The sequence below is a fragment of the Conger conger genome, chromosome 13, assembly GCF_963514075.1.
Source record: "Conger conger chromosome 13, fConCon1.1, whole genome shotgun sequence".
NCBI classification, from domain to species: domain Eukaryota; kingdom Metazoa; phylum Chordata; class Actinopteri; order Anguilliformes; family Congridae; genus Conger; species Conger conger.
In genome coordinates this window covers 248,013-275,409 of record NC_083772.1, presented here as the reverse complement: position 1 = coordinate 275,409, position 27,397 = coordinate 248,013, and the positions used below count along the sequence as shown (strand labels likewise).

Genomic DNA, 27,397 nt, shown 5'->3' with positions numbered 1-27,397 from the left:
AATGTATAACAATTTTATTTATAGCATTTAATTTATATTCGGTTTCATCATACAGAGACAATCGTAAATAGTGCTCAATAAACCTATGACAAGCATAAATAGCTTTGGCTGAGAGGAAGGGACTGATTTTGTGCAGTCCTGTCTGTGGTTCTGTTTAGTGTGGCGGGGGCTGTGGGTCCTGTCTGTGGTTCTGTTTAGTGTGGCGGGGGCTGTGGGTCCTGTTTGTGGTTCTGGGGCTGTGTTTGTGGTGTGTTGGGTTCCTGTTTGTGGTTTTGGGGTCTTGTTTGTGATGTTGTGTTTGGGTCGTGTTTTTGGTGTAGTGTTGGGGTACTGTTTCTGGTATGGTGTTGGGGTCCTGTTTGTGGTTTTGGGGTTGTGTTTGTGGTGTTGGGGTGCTGTTTGTGGTGTTGGGGTCCTGTTTGTGGTTTTGGGGTTGTGTTTGCGGTGTTGGGGTCCTGTTTGTAGTGTGGTGTTGGGGTGCCGTTTGTGGTGTTGGGGTCCTGTTTGTGGTGTTGGGGTTATGTTGGTAGTGTTGGGGTCCTGTTTGTGTTGTTGGGATGCTGTTTGTGGTGTTTGGGTCCTGTATGTGTTGTGGTGTTGGGGTCCTGTTTGTGGTGTGGAGTTGGGGTGCTGTTTGTGGTGTAGTGTTGGGGTGGTGTGGTGTTGAGGTGCTGTTTGTGGTGTGGAGTTGGGGTGCTGTTTGTGGTGTAGTGTTGGGGTGGTGTGGTGTGGAGTTGAGGTGCTGTGTGTGGTGTGGTGTTGAGGTGCTGTGTGTGGTGTGGTGTTGAGGTGCTGTGTGTGGTGTAGTGTTGGGGTGGTGTGGTGTTGAGGTGCTGTGTGTGGTGTGGTGTTGAGGTGCTGTGTGTGGTGTAGTGTTGGGGTGGTGTGGTGTTGAGGTGCTGTGTGTGGTGTGGTGTGTGTGTGGTGTTGGGGTGCTGTGAGTGGTGTGGTGTTGGGGTGCTGTGAGTGGTGTGGTGTTGGGGTGATGCGTGTGGTGTGATGTTGGGGTGCTGTGAGTGGTGTGGTGTTGGGGTGGTGCGTGTGGTGTGATGTTGGGGTGCTGTGAGTGGTGTGGTGTTGGGGTGGTGCGTGTGGTGTGATGTTGGGGTGCTGTGTGTGGTGTGGTGTTGGGGTGCTGTGTGTGGTGTGTGTGATGTTGGGGTGCTGTGAGTGGTGTGGTGTTGGGGTGGTGTGGTGTTGGGGTGCTGTGTGTGATGTGATGTTGGGGTGCTGTGTGTGGTGTGGTGTTGGGGTGCTGTGAGTGGTGTGATGTTGGGGTGCTGTGTGTGGTGTGGTGTTGGGGTGCTGTGAGTGGTGTGGTGTTGGGGTGCTGTGGTGTTGGGGTGCTGTGTGTGGTGTGGTGTGTGTGGTGTTGGGGTGCTGTGAGTGGTGTGGTGTTGGGGTGCTGTGAGTGGGGTGGTGCGTGTGGTGTGATGTTGGGGTGCTGTGTGTGGTGTGGTGTTGGGGTGGTGCGTGTGGTGTGGTGTTGGGGTGCTGTGAGTGGTGTGATGTTGGGGTGCTGTGGTGTTGGGGTGGTGCGTGTGGTGTGATGTTGGGGTGCTGTGTGTGGTGTGGTGTTGGGGTGGTGCGTGTGGTGTGGTGTTGGGGTGCTGTGAGTGGTGTGATGTTGGGGTGCTGTGGTGTTGGGGTGCTGTGTGTGGTGTGATGTTGGGGTGCTGTGTGTGGTGTGGTGTTGGGGTGGTGCGTGTGGTGTGGTGTTGGGGTGCTGTGAGTGGTGTGATGTTGGGGTGCTGTGGTATTGGGGTGCTGTGTGTGGTGTGATGTTGGGGTGCTGTGTGTGGTGTGGTGTTGGGGTGGTGCGTGTGGTGTTGGGGTGCTGTGAGTGGTTTTGTGCCCCAGGCCCTTCTCAGAGCAGGCCGAGCTGGCGGAAGGCCCTGTCGAGCAGGATGGTGTGCACCAGGCCCATGGCGGTGTAGGTGCTGAACTTGTAGGGCACCTCGATCTCCCTGCGCCGGCGTGTCAGGGGGTCGCTGGGGCTGACCTGGTGCCAGGTGCACAGCGCCCAGAGGCTGGTGCTCTTCGCCAACTGCCTGGTCCCCAGCAGCACAGCCACACCCAGCGTTGAGCGTGCGCAGCCCAAAGCCAGCGTGCGGGGGGTCAGCGGGGGGAGGGGCAAGGGGAAGGGCCCCTTGAGCTCAGAGGTCTGCCCCAGCTGCTGGTTCAGCCAGTACCCCGCAGAGCACCCCGCCCCCACGCCCAGGATGATGGTGGTGTCCCCCCGCGTTGTGCTGTAGTGGTCCAGCTTGGGGTAGCAGTAGCTCAGCAGGAAGGGCAGTACCACTGACACCACGGGGGTGAGTGGGCTGGTCAGCTGCACCCGCTCGAAGGCGTCCCATGCTGGGTACGTCAGGAGCATCAGCACAGCCGAGATCAGGACGCCACCGATAACGTCCTGGAGAAGTGAGACCGTGAGAGTGTGTGAGAGTGTGTGAGAGTGTGTGTGTGAGAGTGTGTGAGAGTGTGTGAGAGTGTGTGTGAGTGTGTGTGAGTGTGTGTGAGAGAGTGTGTGAGAGAGTGTGTGAGAGAGTGTGTGAGAGAGTGTGTGTGAGAGTGTGTGAGAGTGTGTGAGAGTGTGTGTGAGTGTGTGTGAGTGTGTGTGAGTGTGTGTGAGTGTGTGTGAGAGAGTGTGTGAGAGAGTGTGTGAGAGAGTGTGAGAGTGTGTGAGAGTGTGTGAGAGTGTGTGAGAGTGTGTGAGAGTGTGTGTGAGTGTGTGTGAGTGTGTGTGAGTGTGTGTGAGAGTGTGTGAGAGTGTGTGAGAGTGTGTGAGAGTGTGTGAGTGTGTGTGAGTGTGTGTGAGTGTGTGTGAGTGTGTGAGTGTGTGTGAGTGTGTGTGAGAGTGTGTGAGAGTGCGTGAGAGTGCGTGAGAGTGCGTGAGAGTGCGTGAGTGTGCGTGAGTGTGCGTGAGTGTGCGTGAGTGCGCGTGAGAGCGCGTGAGAGCGCGTGAGTGCGCGTGAGTGCGCGTGAGTGCGCGTGAGTGCGCGTGAGAGCGCGTGAGAGCGCGTGAGTGCGTGTGAGTGTGTGTGAGTGTGTGTGAGTGTGTGTGAGTGTGTGTGAGTGTGTGTGAGAGTGTGTGAGAGTGCGTGAGAGTGCGTAAGTGAGTGTGAGAGTGCGTGAGAGTGCGTGAGAGTGCGTGAGAGTGCGTGAGAGTGCGTGAGAGTGCGTGAGAGTGCGTGAGAGCGCGTGAGAGCGCGTGAGAGCGCGTGAGAGCGCGTGAGAGCGCGTGAGAGCGCGTGAGAGCGCGTGTTACTCACCAGAACAGAGTGCATGCCTGTGTACAGTCGGCTGAGACACACCAGGATGGACAGCAGTACAGCCAACAGCAGCCCAGACTCAAACTGAATCTACAGACACACAGCACAGACTCAAACTGAATCTACAGACACACAGCACAGACTCAAACTGAATCTACAGACACACAGCACAGACTCAAACTGAATCTACAGACACGCAGCACAGACTCAAACTGAATCTACAGACACACAGCCCAGACTCAAACTGAATATACAGGCACGCAGCACAGACTCAAACTGAATCTACAGACACGCAGCCCAGACTCAAACTGAATCTACAGACACGCAGCCCAGACTCAAACTGAATCTACAGACACACAGCCCAGACTCAAACTGAATCTACAGACACACAGCACAGACTCAAACTGAATCTACAGACACACAGCACAGACTCAAACTGAATCTACAGACACACAGCACAGACTCAAACTGAATCTACAGACACACAGCACAGACTCAAACTGAATCTACAGGCACACAGCACAGACTCAAACTGAATCTACAGACACGCAGCACAGACTCAAACTGAATCTACAGGCATGCAGCACAGACTCAAACTGAATCTACAGACACACAGCACAGACTCAAACTGAATCTACAGACACACAGCCCAGACTCAAACTGAATCTACAGACACACAGCACAGACTCAAACTGAATCTACAGACACACAGCACAGACTCAAACTGAATCTACAGACACACAGCCCAGACTCAAACTGAATCTACAGACACACAGCACAGACTCAAACTGAATCTACAGACACGCAGCACAGACTCAAACTGAATCTACAGACACACAGCACAGACTCAAACTGAATCTACAGACACACAGCACAGACTGAAACTGAATCTACAGACACGCAGCACAGACTCAAACTGAATCTACAGACACGCAGCACAGACTCAAACTGAATCTACAGACACACAGCCCAGACTCAAACTGAATCTACAGACACACAGCACAGACTCAAACTGAATCTACAGACACACAGCACAGACTCAAACTGAATCTACAGACACACAGCACAGACTCAAACTGAATCTACAGACACACAGCCCAGACTCAAACTGAATCTACAGACACACAGCACAGACTCAAACTGAATCTACAGACACACAGCACAGACTCAAACTGAATCTACAGACACACAGCACAGACTCAAACTGAATCTACAGACACACAGCACAGACTCAAACTGAATCTACAGACACACAGCACAGACTCAAACTGAATCTACAGACACACAGCACAGACTCAAACTGAATCTACAGACACACAGCACAGACTCAAACTGAATCTACAGACACACAGCACAGACTCAAACTGAAAGGGGAGGGGGGTAGGCAGGCACGCAGGAAGGCCCAAGTGATGTCTTTATTTTTATACTCTGTACAGAACATAAACATGTTCACTAAAATAATAATAATTTGACTTGACATGCATAACTGTGTTTAGGCAAAACAACTGCATGAACTCATGTTGCGAGTCCAACGCATGAGGCCTGTAGTTTGTACCGGAGGATCTCTGCGAATGGCCTTTGAGATGGGCCATGTATTTGATGAGCCACGTTTATCCTTCTGCTCTGCATATTCTGCAAACATCCCCAGGAATAACGTTTAATATAGCCTATAGGCTACATTACAACAATTGTATATAAAATAGCAGCAATTCACATTGTTTCATATAAAATGTATATCAATAAACACGTGTACAGTATACAGTGGGAGCAATAATTATTTGATCCCTTGCTGATTTTGTAGGTTTGCCCACTTACAATTCTACACAGTTCCATTCTTTGTAATCATAAGTACATTTTAACATTGAGAGACAATATCACAAAATAATCCACAATAACAACATCATATAAATTTTATAAATTTTATATCATATTTTCACATGAAATAAGTATTTGATCCATAGAACAATAGGACTTAATACTTGGTGGAGAAACCTTTGTTGGCAAGCACAGATGTCAGACGTTTGTTGTAGTTTTTCACCAGGTTTGCACAGATCTTGGGAGGGATTTTGGTCCACTCCTCTTTGCAGATCCTCTCCAAATCCTTAAGGTCGCTTGGCAACTCGGAGCTTCAGCTCCCTCCACAGATTTTTGATGGGATTTAGGTCTGGAGACTGGCTAGACCACCCCAGGACCTTAATATGCTTCTTTTTGAGCCACTCCTTTGTTGCCTTGGCCGTATGTTTTGGGTCATTGTCATGTTGGAAGACCCATCCACGACCCATTTTCAGTGCTCTCACTGAGGGAAGGAGGTTGTCGTCCAAAATTTCCTGGTACATGGCCCCATTCATCCTCCCCTCGATACGGTGAAGTCGTCCTGTCCCCTTAGCTGAGAAACACCCCCAAAGCACAAGGTTTCCACCTCCATGCTTCACAGTGGGGATGGTGTTCTTGGGGTTGTACTCAGCATTTCTCTTCCTCCAAACACAGCGAGTCGAGTTGATGCCAAATAGCTCTATTTTGGTCTCATCTGACCACATCACCTTCTCCCAGACCTCCTCTGGATCATCCAGGTGTTCTTTGGCAAACTTCAGACGGGCCTGTACATGTGCCTTCTTCAGCAGAGGATCCTTGCATGCGCAGCAGGATTTTAATCCTTCACAGTGTAGTGTGTTACTGATGGTTCTCTTCGTGACTGTGGTCCCAACTGCCTTCAGGTCATTAACAAGCTCCTCCTGTGTAGTACTGGGCTGACCCCTGACCTTTCTCATGATCATTGATATCCCACGAGGCGAGATCTTGAGTGGAGCCCCAGACCGAGGGAGATTGGCGGTGACTTTCTGTTTCTTCCATTTTCTAATAATTGCTCCAACAGTTGTTAACTTCTCACCAAGCTGCTTGCTTATTTTCTTGTAGCCCATCTCAGCCTTGTGCAGGTCTACAATTTTGTCCCTGATGTCCTTAGACCGCTCCTTTGTCTTGCCCATGGTGGAAACGTTGGAATCTGATTGATTGTGTGGACAGGTGTCTATTATACAGCTACATAATGATGTAACGAGTTGACACAGGTGTTTTGGGTAATGAGTTGAGATTAGGAGTGCTTCTTAATGGCAAATTAACTGGTCTGTGGGAGCCAGAATTATTGCTGATTGGTAGGGGATCAAATACTTATTTCATGCTTAAAATACGATAATTCATTTATAAAATTTATATGATGTTGTTATTGTGGTTTATTTTCAATGTTAAAATGTACCTATGATTAAAATTCTACACAGTTCCATTCTTTGTAAGTGGGCAAACCTACTCACTGACTATTGAGGACTTTGTAGTTTCCTCCTCCCGTACGGCAAAGGATCTTGGGGTAACTCTTGATAACTGCCTTACCCTGGCTCCACAAGTATCCTCCACTGCCAGAACCTGCAGGTTTTTCTGTACAATATACGCCGTATCCGTCATCTCCTGACGGAGAAAGCCACCCTGCTCCTAGTCCAGGCGCTTGTCATTTCCCGCCTGGATTACTGCAACTCCCTCCTAGCCGGTCTCCCAGCGTGTGCCATCAAGCCCCTCCAGCTGGTCCAGAATGCTGCAGCCCGCCTGATCACCAGTCAGCCCAGGTCGGCTCATGTCACCCCGCTTCTCATTGGCCTCCACTGGCTTCCTATTGCCGCACGCATCCGATTCAAGGCCCTAGTGTTGGTATTTCAGGCTGCTAAGGGGTCTGCCCCACCTTACATACAATCCCTGATGACTCCCTACTCCCCAGCTAGACCGCTCTGGTCTGCCAGCTCTGGTCACCTTACGATTCCCTCACTACGTGCACCTGGCGGTCGAGCTGCACGTTCACGCCTGTTTTCCGTTCTGGTTCCTCAGTGGTGGAATGACTTGCCTACCACTGTCAGGACAGCAGAATCCCTCCCCCTATTTCGACGCAGACTAAAAACACACCTTTTCAAACTCTACCTTAGTCCTCCCTCCTGATTCCCCCCGCCCCCCTTTCTGATATCCCTATCCCTCTTGTCCAAAAAAAAAAAAAAGATATTGCACTCATGATGACTATATGTTTAACAGCACCTCCTATGTATTTTCCTCGTTATGGATGTGATGCTCTGACTTATGGTAGAACCTATGCACTTGTAAATCGCTTTGGATTAAAAGCATCTGCCAAATGACTAAAATGTAAATGTAGAATGTAAAATCAGCAAGGGATCAAATAATTATTGCTCCCACAGTACATACACGTGCGGTTATTTGAATTGGTCTTTGTGGATGATTTATAATATAGCCTATTCATTCTCATTCACGATCATATCATGTGAAAATAAATTAACGTTCTACTCGATATGTTCCGTTTTGTAAAGCCAGCCAAAGTATGTTTTGTCTGTATACCACTGGATTCGATGGCTTGTTTGTGGCTGGGAGAAGCCTGATATTTTGGGCTGATTTTTCATCTGTCTGCCATGCGAGCAAAATTGACTCATTTGAAAAGTTAAATTTGCCTACTCTAACTAGCTGCTAGTCCACCAAAAAATTTTGAGAAACCGATGTGCAAAGCTCATGGTTTCGCAATGGCATGATAAATAGTGGATAGGCTATGCTGGTATTTTATGGAGTTAAGATTAATAATTCACTCACTTCAAAGTTGGTCCCAATGAATAACGATTGAATGACAAACTGCGCAATGTTATTTTCAACCAGCAGATTATGCTGTTCGACGTCACCTTGCAACACAGTCAGATTTTTAAAAAAAAATGATTCATCCATTTTCATTTTTTAATCCACCATTAGTTAAGACAGGGCCGTTTTTTGTTCAGGTGGCCTTCCTTAACTATAAACCACTGCGGGAAACACTGGCCTCAAACTGGAACTACAGGAAAAACAAACACCACATCACATAATGTTATCACACATATATTGTGAAACCTGCAGGAACAATGATTTAATCTCTTTGAATTCCACACATTCTTCCTGACAGAGAAAACTAAACCATCCATCTTTTCTTTTTTCTCCTCCTCCCTGTTTCTGTCCTTCGTTCAACTCTATAGAAATACCCATGTGACATCTATATCCATCCATCCATCTACGATGGTTGTGAGTGGTTCAGTTCTGATTCTGAGAACAGGTAGAGCCACATACCTTGTCGACCTATCCATCCATCCATCCATCCATCCATCCATCACTGAGCCCGGGGCCACAACGCTGAGCCCGGGGCCCCAACACTAAGCCCACCTGGACCCTGAAGGTGACCCACCTGGAACCTGTGGGTGGCGCTAAAGAGGAAGGTGAAGAAGATGGTGGTGGCAGCCATGGCATGTGTGGAGGGCATTCCGTATTCCGCTGACACGCGTGTCTCCAGCCTCACCACAGGGGGCGCCAGAGGACGTGGCATCTTCAGCGTGTCCTTCAGCACCTGCCCGATGTACATCACGACCTGAGGGAGCACAGTAGGGCAGGTATGAGCTCACAACATGGCTGACATACATCAGCACAGTAGGGCAGGTATGAGCTCACAACATGGCTGACATACATCAGCACAGTAGGGCAGGTATGAGCTCACAACATGGCTGACATACATCCGCACAGTCGGGCAGGTATGAGCTCACAACATGGCCGACATACATCAGCACAGTAGGGCAGGTATGAGCTCACAACATGGCTGACATACATCAGCACAGTCGGGCAGGTATGAGCTCACAACATGGCCAACATACATCAGCACAGTAGGGCAGGTATGAGCTCACAAAATGCCCCCCCCCCCCAAAACTTTCAAATAATTGACCGGATGTCAATGTCTGAAATAAAAATGTTTCTTTATTGGATAGCAGTTCTCCCTTAACATTTAGAACACAAACAAATACATACAAAGTTAATCACACAGGCAGCCTGTAGCATAGTGGTTAAGGTAAATGACTGGGACACGCAAGGTCGGTGGTTTGAATCCCCTGTGTAGCCACAATAAGATCCGCACAGCCATTGGGCCCTTGAGCAAGGCCCTTAACCCTGCATTGCTTCAGGGGAGGATTGTCTCCTGCTAAGTCTAATCAACTGTATGTCGCTCTGGATAAGAGCGTCTGCCAAATGCCAATAATATAATGTAACAGTTCTTTTGCTGCCATTTTCATTTTCATCACTAAACTTGAACCTCTAGGTCAGGGGTCGGCAACCCTGGTCCTGGAGAGCCGCAGGGTGTGCTGGTTTTTGTTTTCGCCTTCATACCCAAGAAACCAGGTGAGGCGAGTTAACTGTGTAATCCACTGCTTTAATCGATCAATTAAGTGCTGAGTAACGACAAAAGCCAGCACACCCTGCGGCTCTCCAGGACCAGGGTTGCCGACCCCTGCTCTAGATTCATATCACATCAGTACTGAATAAAGTTACAACAAACACAGCAGGATGGAGCCACTACTTCCTGTTAAACACTTCCTGATTCAGGCGCTCATTCAGAGCTGTTAGGACTGCTGGATCACTCAGATTCCTGAGCTGCTCATGAGACACAGCCAATCCCAGCTGACTGTCTCTGCACTGAAGACAAGTGCATCATCACTAATGCAGTATAAATAAGTGATTGCTGTCTGTAGTTTGGTCCGGTGACAAACTTGTGGTCTTGAGCTTTTAGAGGTATTTTAAGCACAACAGTTATGTTTAATTAATGAGTGAAGGAGAGGGAGAGAGTGAGAGAGAGAGAGAGAGCGAGAGAGAGAGAGAATGGCATCAGTGGAAAATACTGGCAGTAGAAGAATAAGCCCTGGGTGGAGTACTTGACGTTAATTAGGAGACTGCATCATTAACATTTCTCACGGTTTCTCTGTGGCTTGAGTCGCTGTCTGGCTCTTACTCAGAAACAGAGGCGAGGAGGAGCAGGAGGAGGAACCCTCATGTAGCCCTTACTCTGGCACGAGACCAATTCATCAAGTGTCAGCGAAACCATAGCAATAAAACATGAATCCTTACCAACATGCTCTCATGTGCCTCTCAATCACGAACAAAAATCATTTAAGTGTTACGGAGCTGAAACAGAAAGAAACTGGGAACACGGGACATGGGTTTGTCTCTCGCTGCACAATCTGACTTTTCTGGCATATGCAATTACCCAGCATGCACCAGTAGCAAACGGAACCAGAAAAACTACGAGAAAGAGCTGCCGTCAGTGGCCTCAGTCCGGAGACTCGCTTGGTTTTCTCTTCTTTTTTTTTTCTTTCTCCTTCTTGCTCTACTCTGAGCTCCACCCACCGGGAGAGGCTTAGAAAAGTGGGAAGTAAAATAAATGTAAAAATGTTTGTTCAGTTCACAGCAACGTCGGTTACAGATGGGAAGAGGTGCACCCACCCACGATCGTTTATACATCAGGCTTTCCGGAAAAATATTTCCACCAAGGATGCACTGATGTTTTCTTGCTCAAAGGAAGTGTTCAGTAATGTACACATGTTCTTCTCCCAATCTTATACTTCAAGCTCCTAGAAGGAACATTTAAGAGGTTGGAATGTCCTTCAAGTGGACCTCAATTTCCAGGTCAGGAGTGGAGAGAAATAAGCAATTTGCATCAGTGTGTGTACGTTACTGAACCAGAGACAGCCGTGTGAACATTACTGAACCAGAGACAGCCATGTGAACATTACTAAACCAGAGACAGCCATGTGAACATTACCATTACTGAACCAGAGACAGCCATGTGAACATTACCATTACTGAACCAGAGACAGCCATGTGAACATTACCATTACTGAACCAGAGACAGCCATGTGAACATTACTAAACCAGAGACAGCCATGTGAACATTACTAAACCAGGGACAGCCATGTGAACATTACTAAACCAGGGACAGCCATGTGAACATTACTAAACCAGAGACCATACCTTTGCACACACACTACGTCTAACTGTGCTAATGTGCCTAGGCCCTTGTGACCTGTAGGGGGCACTGGCTCTGTGGTAGAAGGAGACCATATGCAGTGTGAGATGCTTAGTTTTAAGGCAGCATGTTGGTAGACAGGCTCACAAAGACAATACTGACTCCTCCACAAATGTTCCCAAAAGGCAAGACAAAATAATTTCACCTATTTATTCACGTGTCTCTGAGAGGAGTACTGATATTGCACTGTTTGGGGTTACAGAAGAAATCCTACAGCTGCATTATGAAATAAAAGACTGGGACAGGAGGCAGGCGGGGCTGCTCAGGTGGAACAGGTGTTGGTGCAGTCGTCACTCAGGGACCGGGACAGGCTGTGTGCTTCACCCCTGGGACCCACTCACAGCCATGGAGCGCAGATCCCACAAACACTAACCCAGCGCAGTGCCTGTGTGTGTGTGTGTGTGTGTGTGTGTGTGTGTGTGTGTGTGTGTGTGTGTGTGTGTGTGTGTGTGTGTGTGTGTGTGTGTGTGTGTGTGTGTGTGTGTGTGTGTGTGCCAGAGTGAGTCTGTGTGTGTGTGTGTGTGTGTGTGTGTGTGTGCCAGAGTGAGTCTGTGTGTGTGTGTGTGTGTGTTTCTGTGTGTGTGTGTGTGTGCCAGAGTGAGTCTGTCTGTGTGTGTGTGTGTGTGTTTCTGTGTGTGTGTGTGTGTGTGTGTGTGTGCCAGAGTGAGTCTGTGTGTGTGTGTGTGTGTGTGTGCCAGAGTGAGTCTGTGTGTGTGTGTGTGTGTGTGTGTGTGTGCCAGAGTGAGTCTGTGTGTGTGTGTGTGTGTGCCAGAGTGAGTCTGTGTGTGTGTGTGTGTGTGTGTGTGTGTTTGTGTGTGTGTGTGTGCCAGAGTGAGTCTGTGTTTGTGTGTGTGTGTGTGTGTGTGTGTGCCAGAGTGAGTCTGTGTGTGTGTGTGTGTCAGAGTGAGTCTGTGTGTGTGTGTGTGTGTGTTTGTGTGTGTGTGTGTTAGTATGTGGGTGTGTTATGGTATAGAGCCATACCACATCCCCTATGCCAGTGTTTCCCAACTCCAGTCCTCGGGACCCACTTGCCAGAATGTTGTTGTTGTAACCTTCTCTCCTTCAGAGAGACAGAGGGAGTGTTTCTATCAGGAGATGGACAGAGAAACTCACAGCCCACATGTTGACCAGACGCCGGCACAGGAAGGGGTCGAGGTTCCAGTGGACGCAGGGCAGGAAGGAGATGTAGAACACTTCCCGCCCCAAGGCGGCTGACACCAGGAACAGGTAGTACAGGAACACGTTCCTCACCTGGTACTGGGGGCCCGAGGCAGCCTACAGGTGAGGGGTGCGACAGGTGAGACACGATTGATACAGGAGTGTTAAACCTGCAATGCCAACAGACCCAGGCCTCTGGTACAGAATAATGACATGGACACTACAGACACACAGTACAGAATAATGACATGGACACTACAGACACACAGTACAGAATAATGACATGGACACTACAGACACACAGTACAGAATAATGACATGGACACTACAGACACACAGTACAGAATAATGACATGGACACTACAGACACACAGTACAGAATAATGACATGGACACTACAGACACACAGTACAGAATAATGACATGGACACTACAGACACACAGTACAGAATAATGACATGGACACTACAGACACACAGTACAGAATAATGACATGGACACTACAGACACACAGTACAGAATAATAACATGGACACTACAGACACACAGTACATAATAATAACATGGACACTACAGACACACAGTACATAATAATAACATGGACACTACAGACACACAGTACAGATTAATGACATGGACACTACAGACACACAGTACAGATTAATGACATGGACACTATAGATACACAGTCTATTTCAGTCTAGTCACATTCATGCCTTGCCTGTTAATATAGGCCTTCTGCTTTGGGGATAAAATGTTTGCATCTACCAACCATGCAAGGACATGAGCAAGAATACATTTCATGAACACTTCATAGATGGTAGGGAGGAGATGTATATATCTATAGGATATATGTATATCTCTCCATGTTGATGGGTCATGTGGTGGATTGTCTTTCTGAGGGATTCTGCACTAATGCTCCTTTTCATGAGCCAGGGACAAACCTCAGTAAAAACCTGTCAAATTACATCCAATACATGTAGGGTTCTGAATGTGGGAAATACATATAATATAGGGTTGTTAAAGGGGAGGAGAGAGTTAGAACAGGGTCGTCCTGATGAGGGCTGAAGGCGCAGCGGGTCACCAGGGTTCAGGATCGGAGCTCAACAGGATGCAGGAATACACAGCCTGGGTATGAATATAGAGCCGCAGGGTGTGCTGGCTTTTGTTGATACTCAGCACTTAATTGATACATTAAAGCAGAAAATTCACAGTTTACTCAACTTGTGTGGATTCTTGGGTCTGAATTTGTTGCTGATATTAATGTGAAAACAAAACCAGCACACCCTGCGGCTCTCCAGGACCAGGAGTGAGGACCCCAGCACACCCTGCGGCTCTCCAGGACCAGGAGTGAGGACCCCAGCACACCCTGCGGCTCTCCAGGACCAGGAGTGAGGACCAATGGCAGAGGTTTCTTAATCCACACACTGTTCAAAACTGCATACTACTCATACTAAATTTCAGGCTGTTGTTAATTGAAATGTAGTGTTAGTAGTATGTAGTATGTAGTATGCAGCTTGAGTGTGCTGGTCTCCTGCCCCTCCTGCCATCTCTGAGCATGACGTCACTAGACCTGACTCACTGCTGCCGAGTAGCACACTAATCACTACTGTAGAACACGCACACGTAGACCACAGATACTCATACAATATTTTGTTTGAAAGTAGCAGAGAAAGTATGGTGTTATCTGATTCCAGTGTGTGCGACTTTTCAAACTAAACCGAAATTTAAAATAAGAAATTAAAGCCTTAATTATAGAAACCAGGCGATGTCGCTGCCGGAAGTTGTAGTTCACAAGATACTCACGGGGACTAAAACCACATGCCTACTGAGTGCAGAACAGGGGCACTCCAGTCTGTACCAGATCCTATCACGGCGCTCCCGTCTGTACGAGATTATATCACGGAGCTGCCGTCGCTTTATGTTCATCATAGCCTACGTGTATTTTGTGGCGACGGTCAATATTATTCTCGGTTGTCCCGGAGACCTGCAAGTCGTGTCCAAACGTTTATCAAATAACTTGAACCGTCCACACGTTTATGATCCAAAGTAAAAACGTTGTTAAGAATAATTTGGAAAATTAATCACATACTATCAATAGACCAATCTGTACCATGTTTTCTTGGCATTTTAACACAGGTCGAGAAACGGGAAAATCCAGTCATTAAGTATTTACCTTGGCTCCAGGTTAGACTGGAATGAGTCGTGTGCAATATCAACAGCAATGCAAAACTTTTACAAAACGAATATACCTTTTATGTCACCAATCATTAAAAAATGTTTAACTCACATCCACGTTGTACCCATTCGCTTGATATGTGTAATCTGAAGTGCAGCTCCGGTCCTCTGTGCCGTCCACCTGTAGATGCCCATTCCCACAGGTGCGGCGCCGCTCGCTCTTCACTGCAAACAGGCCACATGTCCTCTGAAACCTGGCGACCAGCTCGGAATCCTGCAGGTACGTAATTAATTTAAACATTGCGCCATTCATGTGTAACATGTGGGCTATGCGTCGGTATCGCTGTTGTACTGTACGCCACTGTAGCGACAATCTGCGGTTTCCCAGGTGTGGAGGTGTGTGCTCAGGTGGGTTCTCGGACAGGTGTTTGCTACCGAGCTGCCATAGAGCCCGACGGGTTGGGAGGTAAGGGTGATAATGATAGATACATGATAGATTATGGTCTTATCCCTACATTAGTTCCCATACTATGATAGACAGCACAGGAAATAATACCTTTATTTCAGATACACCGTCACTTAAAGGTACAATAGGTAAGATCTTAGTGTTAAAATATTGTTACAAGACCAAATCCCTTCCTATCATTGAAAAAGGCTCACTGACATGTTGACTCACCCTCTGCCTGGGTTTATAGTCCTTACATTTAGGTCCTGGGTTTATAATCCTGGGTTTATAGTCCTTACATTTAGGTCCTGGGTTTATAGTCCTGAAATTGGTTTCAAAGTGTACATTTGTCTGTCCGTAACTCCATCAAAACAATATAGAGCTGTATTCAAGCTCATTTGTTGAAAACTGCCACAGCCAATCGCGTGGGGGCGTATTGTCGTGTAACTGCCCAAATTGCCCTCCTCACAAGAGATGACTGAAACGCTGTATACTGTTGCTTATTATCCAAGCGAAGACTACATATCTAATTCTAAAACCATACCAGTTATCGGTAGCAACAAGCAAATTAGCTGTAGTTAGCTTGACGAATTTACAAATATCCACTTAAAATACAGGCAATACGAACTTCGCAATTGCACAAGCATTGTGCTTCAGGTGGATATTTGTAAATTCGGGAAGCTAACTAGTAATAGCTAATAGCTGGTATTGTTTTTGCTAGATAAGCAATAGTATACAGTTTCAGTGATCGCTTGTCTGGTGTGCAATTTTGGCAGCTACACGTTCCTTTTATCTCTTTACGTGTTCAATAGCTAAACCTTTATTTCTCTCAAACTGTAAGTTACAGTTGCATCGTTTGTGGTGGACTATCATATCTCAGTTACATAGCCAGTTAGTTACGTAGCCAAATAACTTGCTTGCTCACAATCTAGTTGGTTAGCTAAAGTGAAAACTTCAAAAAGACAAAAAATATAAATTGTGTTGTGTAGCACACCAAAGTCAATATTTTATAAAGTTCGGCGAACATGTTCTTACAAGAACACTACGAAAAGATGGCAGGCTCTGTTGCGTTTGTCACTGACAGCTGACAGAGCACCAGAGCACTGAACTGTATGATAACGCTTTATATTACGCGTTATATTCATAGACTGTGGGAAGCTTAAACAGTGTTATGGTTTGAGGTTGGTTGTTGTTGCAATTCCTCTCTTGACCGTTAGGAGTCCGAAATGACCGATTGTACCTTTCACTCAATTTGTGCTTTTTCATAGGACCCTAACGCAAACACATTTCCCACTTTTTTTATTGGAACGCAATGGTGCCAAATTCTAAATGTAATCAAGTTCAGTATCTCAGAAACTGCTGATCTCCTTTCACACAGACTCAGACTTGGCAGAGAATAGTGTGAAAAGCAAAAAAACATCCCTGTGAGCAGCAGTTCTGTGGGCAAAAACGCCTTGTTTATGCATTATTATATTATTCATGAACAAGAAAGAAACCACTGGTGTGCTCTAAACACCGTACAGCTACCTGTTTTTTTTTTTTTTTTTTAAACATTCATACACACACACCGATGGTGATTCATTCACCCATTCATAAACACACACACCGACGGCGATTGGCTCCCATGCAAGGCGCCGACCAGCTCGTCAGGAGCATTTGGGGGTTAGGTGTCTTGCTCAGACACTTCAACATAGCCCAGGCGGGGAATCGAACCGGCAACCCTCTGACTGCCAGACGACTGCTCTTACTGCCTGAGCCATGTCACCCCCCCGTACAGCTACTTGCTGTAACATGCCTGAAACAACACTGTGACATCACCAGCAGGCTCCAGAGGGCAGGACTGGAAACATCTCAAATCGCCGTACAAAGTCGACTCTGAGAGCAGAATTATAGGCGCTACCCTGCAAGGTGCAAACCTCTGATCACAGCAGGATGATGAGCCAGAAGAGCATGCGATACAAAGCAATGCCTAACCCCCTCACATGTGTTAAAGCCTAACCCCCTCACATGTGTTAAAGCCTAACCCCCTCACATGTGTTAAAGCCTAACCCCCTCACATGTGTTAAAGCCTAACCCCCTCACATGTGTTAAAGCCTAACCCCCTCACATGTCAAAGCCTAACCCCCTCACATGTGTTAAAGCCTAACCCCCTCACATGTGTTAAAGCCTAACCCCCACACATGTGTTAAAGCCTAACCTCCTCACATGTGTTAAAGCCTAACCCCCTCACATGTGTTAAAGCCTAACCCCCTCACATGTGTTAAAGCCTAACCCCCTCACATATGTCAAAGCCTAACCCCCTCACGTGTTAAAGCCTAACCCCCTCACATGTTAAAGCCTAACCCCCTCACATGTCAAAGCCTAACCCCCTCACATGTGTTAAAGCCTAACCCCCTCACATGTGTTAAAGCCTAACCCCCTCACATGTCAAAGCCTAACCCCCTCACATGTGTTAAAGCCTAACCCCCTCACATGTCAAAGCCTAACCCCCTCACATGTGTTAAAGCCTAACCCCCTCACATGTGTTAAAGCCTAACCCCCTCACATGTGTCAAAGCCTAACCCCCTCACATGTCAAAGCCTAACCCCCTCACATGTGTTAAAGCCTAACCCCCTCACATGTCAAAGCCTAACCCCCTCACATGTGTTAAAGCCTAACCCCCTCACATGTGTCAAAGCCTAACCCCCTCACATGTGTCAAAGCCTAACCCCCTCACATGTGTTAAAGCCTAACCCCCTCACATGTCAAAGCCTAACCCCCTCACATGTGTCAAAGCCTAACCCCCTCACATGTGTCAAAGCCTAACCCCCTCACATGTGTCAAAGCCTAACCCCCTCACATGTGTCAAAGCCTAACCCCCTCATGTCAAAGCGCCCACATTTACGGGTCATGTGTAATCTAGAGCCTTGAAAGGCCTGTGAGACTCTGATCAAACTTTCAAACTTGGCGTTGCACATAAAATATGTATCCAGATTCAGCAACTACATTTTTCTTTTTTTCTTACAGGAACCGCAGTCTACCCAATCAGGTATTGGCTCTCAGTCAGCTTGTTTAAAGCTTCAGATCTGGAGAGAAGACTGAAGACAGAAACCCCCCAAACCAAAGATCAACAGAAGGTAAATGGTAAATGGTTGGCATTTATATAGCGCCTTTATCCAAAGCGCTGTACAATTGATGCCTCTCATTCACCCATTTGGGGCTTAGGTGTCTTGCTCAAGAACAGTTCGACACACACACTGCAGTGAAGGCCTGGAAAGGCTTTTCCAAAGATGATAACAGAGGTTTGGTGATGTCAGCGGGTCGTAGACTTGATGCAGTTTCTGCATTTAAGGGCAACGCAACCAAATGTTAGACTTTGATTAACCTTTAAGGTTAATCTGTTAACTTACTTTTGCACAGCTGACAATTGGGGGACTCAACACAAACAGCTGTTTCTGTAAAATGGTAAAACATACATTATTTGCATGACATAAAAGCAGTTTGTCTCATATTCATATTTTGATCTCAAATCCAAATGCCTTAAGTATATAGCTGAAACAACACATTTCTGTACCGTTGTCATACTTTTCGAGAGTTGGCTGCACACAGGTTTATGAATCTGTAGCGTATATTTAATGCAGCTATTCGGGTTAATGCTGCGGCTAAATGCTACAGGAAAAGTGCTGGAAATCAAACCTCCGCTATTTTAGTCCAGTCCAGCGTTATGGCCATTACATGACTCACTAATGCAGATATTTCGCTTTCTCTGTGTTCAGCACAGTATGTACAGCAACATTTTGAGGCAAGGAAGAGCATCCTTTGAACTTTACCCTTTCTCGGAAACTGGAATTTAACTTCAATACGCAATGAAAGAGAAGCCCTTCGTCTGCGATGTTTTTGATGACGCGCGAGGAGCCTTATTATTTCAATATTTCGGTCTCGTCTGTCTCCCCGGACCCACAGCTCGCTGAGCTGGGTTTCCGCGCAGCACGGGAGGTCGGAGCGGCGCCACAGAAGAGACTCGCGTCTCTGTTCGTCTCTGATCCACGCGCAGGCGGACAAACCCTCCCGCTGAAATCACTAGCATTACATCATCACTTTTCCACCCCGGAGCACAACAGTCCCGTAAATATTTAACGGGAGGATCAAAGCCGCGAAGGGGTGACCGGCTGTACATTTAACAAGTGACATTGTGGTGATTTATTTTTTTAAAACACAATGTAAACACGGGGAGGATGGCGCATTCAGCACCGGAGCGTATGCCGTCACCGCTCGTCTGGAAGCTCTTTTGTGTGCGCGTGTGAACAGCGAAAGATGACATGGCAGAAGCTCAATCAGCACACGGAGGATCCGAGGCGCAGGGCGCAGCGCTTTTCCCTTACGAGGAGTACGAATGCAAGATATGCTACAATTACTTCGACCTTGATCGCCGGGCGCCAAAGATTTTGGAGTGCTTGCACACGTTCTGCGAGGAGTGTCTGCACACACTGCACCTCCGCGATGACCGGCCGTGGCGCATCAGCTGCCCGGTCTGTCGCCACAGGACTCCGGTGCCGGACTACCGGATACAGAACCTGCCCAACAACACCAAAGTGACGGATGCTTTCCCTCTCTACATGGACTCGGACCCTCTCCCCCAGGATAGCTTACCACCTTATCCGCCGCCCCTACACCCGGCTCTCATCGCCCTGCGGCGTGAGGAGGCGACGGGGGCGACCCTCAGCCAGGCCACCCCCTCCACCACCGTGTCCACCGCCACCACGGTCTCCCAGGACTCCGTACACTACGACAGCTGCCACAACTGCAAACGCGTCGCCCTGACCACGGGCTGCGTCTGCGTCATCGTCTCCTTCCTGTCCATGCTCGTGCTGCTGTTCATGGGCTTGGTCTTCGTGCAGAACCACAGCACCCCGCCGTCCCCGGCGGGGCCCGTCTGCCTGTCTGTGGCGAGCATCCTCGCCATGTTCTCCGTGGTGGTCACGTGGCTAATTTGCTGGTTGAAATACAGACCCGAGCACGAGACCGGCCGGTCGTCTACCGCGAGCTCGAGTAGACGGAACGCATAATGGGCAAAGCGCGTCCCCGACAGTTTAATCTTCCAGTCGTGCCGAGACGTCTAATGGAACGAATTAGAAATTGTTTTGAAAGCCAAAACAAGCCATTTGTTGTAACATAGACTTTTAAAGCGTGACAGGTACTTTTATACGTTTAAATTATAATCAATAGATGTATGTACTACTGTGGTTTACGGCGTGAATGTGGATATTATCCCACGTTGAATAATCAAGATACATGCAAATAAAATCAGTATTTGTCTTTGTCATTGTATTGAAACTTAAAATTCCACATATTCAATATCGGACTATAGGCTAACCGTGTTCTGCGTGTTATGTTGCTGCCTGCGCGGTATTGAGCTTCTGCGATCGGGATCTCGGGTGGTTGGGAGATGGTTTATTTGTGATTATGAAGCACTTCGTCTCGTTATTTGCACTAAAATGTGAAATTTTGTTTTCCACTGATGCCTCTCACTAGTTTCAACAAACCCAACTAATTCAGCCTTCAGATAAGTTTGTGAAAAACGTGCTCAATCTGCATCTCCCTTGAGGAAGGAGGAGGAGCAGGTGTGCAATCAGCGCCCCCTGGTGATGCGTTAGGTTATTGCGCCCCCTGGTGATGCGTTATGTTATTGCGCCCCCTGGTGATGCGTTATGTTATTGCGTCTATATTTCCGAAAGGTAAAGTACACTCAGAAAAAATGGTTCCAAAAAGCAGCCTGTGATTCCATAGAAGAACTGTGTCTGGGAGGATTCACACGTCACGCGGTTCCATAAAGAACCGAAAAGGGTTCTATGGAGACCAGCCACAGAACCTTTTTTTCTGAGAGTGCGGCCACAGGAAATGTAACAGACTTGCGTTTGGTCATCTTTAAATAATCTAAACGGCTGATATTTAAGGACCTGATGTAATAATCAAAACGGCTGATATTTAAGGACCTGATGTAATAATCTAAACGGCTGATATTTAAGGACCTGATGTAATAATCTAAATGGCTGATATTTAAGGACCTGATGTAAACAGGAATGCACAGAAGACACACGCCATTTATTTTAGAATTTAGAAAGTGGCACTTGTCATAGTGTCAAGGGAAAGACCAATGCACAGTGTGTTCACATGACACGTATGCCAATAGTTCTGCAACACATTTCTGTTAATTTATTCAATATATTTAATCGCCTAAAGGCTTGTCTCATCTTTCACAGATGAATGCAGTAGACCTACTTATACCCTCTATTGAGTGCCCAGTATTACCACAATATTGCCACGAAACCTAGTCATGAATGACTTCTGACAGTCAGGCCGTGTGAAACAGTGCATATCGTACTGTAGTAATATAACATACGTACATTAACTCCTATATCTTTCCACAAAGCTCCACAAAGCTTAACATTTCTCCCGCAGGAATTATGATTGGACACTTCTACAAATGGGAATATTACTTTTTCTGTTTTGAAAATGTAGTTGTTGTGAGGGTAGCACCTGTAAAATGCACACTAAGCTGTAATAATTCTATGTGATGTTTACATAAACACATTTGAGTAATAAAGAAAACCTGAAAATTGTTCCAATTTCCCAACTTTTCTGTGGTGCATAATCAAGGCATTTGATAATGCTATTTAATGTAAATATTACAGTATTGCAGTAGAGAATTGAATCTCTTCTGTTAATTCAAATGAAGAAAGTCGATGTATGTAGGACAATGCGGTATGCATTATACATGGGGTTATGAATAGTACATCATCTCTGATGTTTTAGGCAATAATGTGCGTCTGTCTGCAAATAGTCAGGAATGCTCATTAAACCCTCTATTGAATGCGTTTGTCATCGCCCTCTAGTGGCTCTGACATGCATATGCTTTGTTGGTCAACGTGAAGTTAAATATGATCACGTGCTTTTTACTTTCACTGTTTCCGTTGCGCTGAACGCCACAGCGCAGCTCGATTTTACCGTTTAAACGTCCGGCAACAGAATTCGCCTCTGTAAACTTCATTAAATAATTATTTAGCGTAATTATTGGGTGTAACCATGATTTGAGCCCTTGAGCAACGCCCTGAACCCTGCATTACTCCAGGGGGATTGCCCCCTGCTTAGTTTAATCAACTCAACTGTAAGTTTCTTTGGATAAAAAATGGAAAATTACCAGAATTATTAAACAATTGATGCTCTTGTTCCGGCGGCACGGATGGTGCAGTGGATAGCACTGCTGCCTCACAGCAAGGAGGTGCTGGGTTCGAATCCCCGTCAGCCGGGGCCTCTCGATGTATGCATGTTCTCCCTGTGTCTGCGTGGGTTTCCTCCGGGTACTCCGGTTTCCTCCCACAGTCCAAAGACATGCAGGTTAGGCTGATTGGAGAGTCTAAATTGCCCATGGGTATGAGTGTGTGAGTGTGTGAGTGAATGGTGTGTGTGCCCTGCGATGGACTGGCGACCTGTCCAGGGTGTATTCCTGCCTTTCGCCCAATGTATGCTGGGATGGGCTCCAGCCCCCCTGCGATCCTGTTCAGGATAAGCGGGTTAGGATAATGAATGAATGAATGCTCTTGTTCCATGTCTATAATCTGAGCTGCCTGGAATATGCGGATGAAAAGGAACTACCAGGGTCACCTCTCTCTCTCTCTCTCTCTCTCTCTCTCTCTCATATTAATATAATAATAATATATATATAATATAACATATAGAAATGTGGCACTGTTGTTACCATTGTCCACTAGCTGAATCTGTAACCTGCCTAGGTCATGTCCGAGATGGATTGATTACTTCTAAGCATTTTACTGTCGACATTATCACAGAATAATATAAATATTCTCTCAAAATACTGCATAAGGGCATTCAACATGTTAAGCTCTGACATGTTTAAAAACAAAAAAGAAAGAAAAAGAGAGACGTGTCTATTGCTGGTTAGTTGCACTATTGGATTGAATGGCAAATTAATTAGAAACGAAGTCATTATAATCTGGCCATAGAGAGGTGAAATGACTTAATGTGATAATTACACGTGGGAAATTGTGAACTTTTAATCGTTCTGCACTTAAACAAGAAATCTGAATCTGAGCTCGAGCGCCCTGTCAGAAATGTTCATGCATCTGCGTAATACTACCAGAGTAATATATTATGTTCAATGTATGATCAGTAAATAATTCCTAAGAAATTAATAAACAGTATGATGAATATGAACATATATAATGCAACTGTAAAATATATCATTTCGAGATAGAAAACCGCCCCTTACCTGGTTGAAAGACTTCCATTCTACACAGCATCGACGCTTTCTTAAAAGTTACTTGAAATTTGAGGGTAAAAAATTGTACCTCCATCTTGTACCTCCATCTTGTACCTCGGTTGCGCACATTGCAGTAGGCCTCTTACAGGCCTGGTCGTCGTCGCAGTGTTTTATAAAGCTGTTAATCATTTAAACAGGGGCATTGCCCACCATCTCCTTTTAAAGAAAACATTAAAAAACTGCTTTTACAGTGATATAAAGTGTCACTCCATCTCGTGAACAAAACATGCACGGAATTATCTTTCATTGACGTTTAAATATGGATATATATATTCTCAGAACTAAATTGTAGCTTCAAGGACAATAATGAAATAACTTCGCATTTTCACCGTGCGCTGCTTCAGAGAAAGGGAATATAATATGACGATGAACGAATGAACGTTGAAATGAACGTTATGCTGTACGTACATACCAACAAATTGGATATCTTATATCTTTATAGGTCATAGGTTGACACAAGCAAAATATGAGCCACGTAGCCTATACATTTAAAAAAAAATCAGCCATTAATTATTTTCCACAGCAGGGAAACTTTCTGACCGAATTCCAGCTTCAGTAGGCTAATGGATTTGACACGGGTATATAATGTCCCTTCAGAAAGCAAACTTCGTATTTTCTATCTTTCTTTTTGTGGAAATATACAATTTCGGATGGTTCAGTGATTACTTCGATCAACACGTTTGTCAACCTAATACAACCGCTTATTTTTGCTTATCTATACGACAATGTGATGTAGGCTAAAACCTAAATAGTCAGGCATCCCACAGAACAACTAGCCCCACTTTATTTGCCTCGTTTATTAAGGCAGAAAATATTTGTGTGTGATAATTTCTCTCCGCTTCCACCCTATACACCATCTCTGAGCAACAGGAACGAACCGGAATGTGAAATAACGCGGATGTGCATGGACACGGTGAAGTTCATTTCAATGGGCTACTTTCTGGCCACATGTTTTTTTTAATTTTATTTTTTTGGACACTTGTTTTCTTAGATAAATATAGGTTATATAGACTTTTCTATATATTTTTAACGGCATAGCAAGTAATTTATTCTTAAAACATTGCGTCATTCTCAGATACATTTCATTTCCATACGTCCCGACACAAACTGTGGACGGCCCGTCCAATTCGGCCGAAGTGAAATTTACATTCAGATTAAAATATTTAACGATTGGGGATTAGACCTGCACAGGGATAGAGTTTTTGTAAAAGCATTTCCTTACATTAATGCCGTCTGGTACGTTGGAGGCAATATTTGTTTACTGTAGTGCAGCAGATGTGATGTGTTTTTTGGTCACATCAGATTAGCTAAAATTACTCTGAGCCTGGGTCAGTTAGACTGCACCTGGGTCACACTATGCCTGGGTCAGTTAGACTGTGCCTGGGTCAGTTAGACTGTGCCTGAGTCACACTGTGCCTGGGTCAGTTAGACTGCACCAGGGTCAGTTAGACTGTGCCTGGGTCACACTGTGCCTGGTTCAGTTAGACTGTGCCTGAGTCACACTGTGCCTGGGTCAGTTAGACTGCACCAGGGTCAGTTAGACTGTGCCTGGGTCACACTGTGCCTGGTTCAGTTAGACTGTGCCTGAGTCACACTGTGCCTGGGTCCGTTAGACTGCACCAGGGTCAGTTAGACTGTGCCTGGGTCACACTGCGCCTGGGTCAGTTAGACTGTGCCTGGGTCACACTGTGCCTGGGTCAGTTAGACTGTGCCTGAGTCACACTGTGCCTGGGTCACACTGCACCTGGGTCAGTTAGACTGCGCCTGGGACAGTTAGACTGTGCCTGGGTCACACTACGTCTGGGTCAGTTAGACTGTGCCTGGGTCACACTGTGCCTGGGTCAGTTAGAGTGCGCCTGGGACAGTTAGACTGTGCCTGGGTCACACTGCGCCTGGGTCAGTTAGACTGTGCCTGACACATGTGGAGTGTGATGGCAATCACCCACAAACACTTTGGGTCAGTTTCACAGATGCAGATTACGAGTCTCTCTAAACTAAATTAAATTTTGAATGGAGATTATCCATAGAAAACTTTTAATCCAGAATTTAACTTAATCTACATCTACATTTTTTGTTTGTATTAGCTATTGTATTGTTGTACTTGGGGTATTCTAGCTGCCAACTGTGGTATCGTAGTTTGGAAGTTGATTGTACTCTTCAAGGGTCCCACCAATGAAAGGCATGTATGGCCTATGTTTCAAGTATCTGATTATAATTTTCAATGGAGGGGTTTACATTACATTACATTACATTATTGGCATTTGGCAGACGCTCTTATCCAGAGCGACGTACAACAAAGTGCATACCCATAACCAGGGATAAGTTCGCTGAAAGACCCTAGAGGTAAGTACAATTTCAACTGCTACCTGTACAACAAAGATAAGGACAAGGGCCATTTTTTTTTTTTTTTTTTTTTTTTTTTTTTGGAACAAACAAACAAACAGAGCAAAAGTCACCAAAGTTAACTATCCAAACACTGCTTACCTAGCCAACTAAAATACTGATACACAAGTCACAGAGACAACAATTAAGGTTCACAGGGAGGTAGGGAGGGATGGGGAGAGGTGCTGTTTGAAGAGGTGTGTCTTCAGCTTGCGCTTGAAGGTGGGGAGGGATTCTATAGTTCTGACCTCAACGGGGAGTTCGTTCCACCACCGTGGAGCCAGAACAGACAGTAGTCGTGAGCGTGAGGTGGAGGTTCTGAGAGGGGGAGGTGCCAAGCGGCCTGTGGAGGCTGAACGAAGAGGTCTGGCAGGGGTGTAGGGTCTGATGATTTTTTGCAGATAAGCTGGGGAAGACCCTTTAACTGCTTGGAAGGCTAGCACCAATGTTTTGAATTTGATGCGAGCCATGACAGGCAGCCAGTGGAGGGAAGTAAGCAGGGGGGTGACGTGTGAGTATTTGGGAAGGTTGAAGACCAGACGAGCTGCTGCATTCTGGATGAGTTGGAGGGGTCTGATGGCAGACGCTGGGAGGCCAGCCAAGAGGGAATTGCAGTAGTCCAGGCGGGACAGAACCATCGCTTGGACCAGGAGCTGGGTCGAGTAGGGGGTGAGAAAGGGGCGGATTCTCCGTATGTTGTATAGGAAGAACCTGCAAGACCGGGTCACCGCCGCAATGTTCTCGGAAAGGGACAGTCTGCTGTCCATCACCACGCCGAGGTTCCTTGCACTGGGTGACGGCGTGAGTGTGGTATCCCCGAGGGAAATGGAGAGATCCAGATGGGGAGAGGTATTAGCAGGGATGAATATCATTTCAGTTTTACCTGGGTTGAGCTTTAGATGGTGGTTGTCCATCCAGCTCTGGATGTCCCTCAGGCAAGCAGAGATACGGGCTGAAACCTGCGTATCAGACGGCGGGAACGAGACGAAGAGTTGGTTTACAATGATAGGCTGAGCTATTGATAAAACCGTTTGTCATAATGACCTGTAGCTTATTTTTGACGTGATATTAGAGTGGAGTTCCTTTGGATCGGGCTCTTGGGAAATTATTTATCAGCCAAATAGAAGAAAGAACAAGTTTGGTCATTTGATTACACTACTTTGTACTACATTGCTACTAAATGTTCAGTTTTACATCAACCCTGCAAGAGTTCCCATGGGCCCTAGTGGATGCATATCTAGTCTGTTTAATCATCCTCCACCGTGTAAGTATTTGAATACAGAGTGGTTTGTATTTGTATTTCCGTATGATGGCGGTCTTTTCTGTTTCTGGAGAAAAGGGTAGCCTATTTAAACAAACAATCTATCCAAAAAGGACTGACATCGCAGAGTTGGACTATAGGGACTATAGGACTATATTTGACCAAGCCAGAATTCGGAGGGAAGAAACTAATTGTTCTGCTTGAATTCAAAGGCCGTTCGAAGAAAGATCCCAATTCCTTTGATTGATTGAGAGTGCTGAGAGTCGTGTTGAGGAAGACTTTTCACTGGAAGTGCAACCAAACTTGGGAGGGAGATGGGGACAGGACACTGCGGCAGAATGCAGACCTCACTGTAACGTAACAACCCTTTCCTCCACTCCATCCCTCCACTCCATCCCTCCATTCCATCCCTCCACTCCATCCCTCCACTCCATCCCTCCATTCCATCCCTCCACTCCATCCCTCCATTCCATTCCTCCAC

At 46.4% G+C, this 27,397-nt stretch overlaps 2 protein-coding genes across 3 annotated transcripts; one reads left to right on the top strand and one right to left on the bottom strand.

The window, feature by feature from the left end:
* Positions 1-1,420: 1,420 nt before the first annotated feature.
* Positions 1,421-18,384, bottom strand: sgpp2 (sphingosine-1-phosphate phosphatase 2). Of its 2 annotated transcripts, XM_061217499.1 has the most exons (6): positions 18,346-18,384; positions 14,624-14,785; positions 12,289-12,450; positions 8,518-8,697; positions 3,273-3,362; positions 1,421-2,413 (listed from the first exon to the last, which is right to left on the bottom strand). In XM_061217499.1, the coding sequence occupies exons 3-6, from the start codon at positions 12,295-12,297 to the stop codon at positions 1,868-1,870; spliced, it is 825 nt and encodes a 274-aa protein (XP_061073483.1). In that variant the 5' UTR covers positions 12,298-12,450; positions 14,624-14,785; positions 18,346-18,384; the 3' UTR covers positions 1,421-1,867. The 2 variants fall into 2 exon arrangements, with proteins under 2 accessions (XP_061073483.1, XP_061073482.1); XM_061217498.1 differs by lacking the exon at positions 18,346-18,384 and having other exon boundaries at positions 14,624-15,086.
* Positions 18,385-18,723: 339 nt separating this feature from the next.
* On the top strand, positions 18,724-21,555 carry LOC133108079 (E3 ubiquitin-protein ligase RNF152). The gene has a single exon (XM_061217501.1). The coding sequence runs from the start codon at positions 19,255-19,257 to the stop codon at positions 19,999-20,001; it is 747 nt and encodes a 248-aa protein (XP_061073485.1). The 5' UTR covers positions 18,724-19,254; the 3' UTR covers positions 20,002-21,555.
* Positions 21,556-27,397: the final 5,842 nt, after the last annotated feature.

Coding starts and splice junctions, on each gene's coding strand:
- sgpp2 (XM_061217498.1), bottom strand. CDS start 14,833: ATGTTACACATGAATGGCGCAATGTTTAAATTAATTACGTACCTGCAG. Junction 12,451..14,623: donor CGAATGGGTACAACGTGGAT/GTGAGTTAAACA, acceptor CCTCACCTGTAG/GCTGCCTCGGGCCCCCAGTA. Junction 8,698..12,288: donor GTCTGGTCAACATGTGGGCT/GTGAGTTTCTCT, acceptor GTGCTCCCTCAG/GTCGTGATGTACATCGGGCA.
- LOC133108079 (XM_061217501.1), top strand. CDS start 19,255: ATGGCAGAAGCTCAATCAGCACACGGAGGATCCGAGGCGCAGGGCGCA.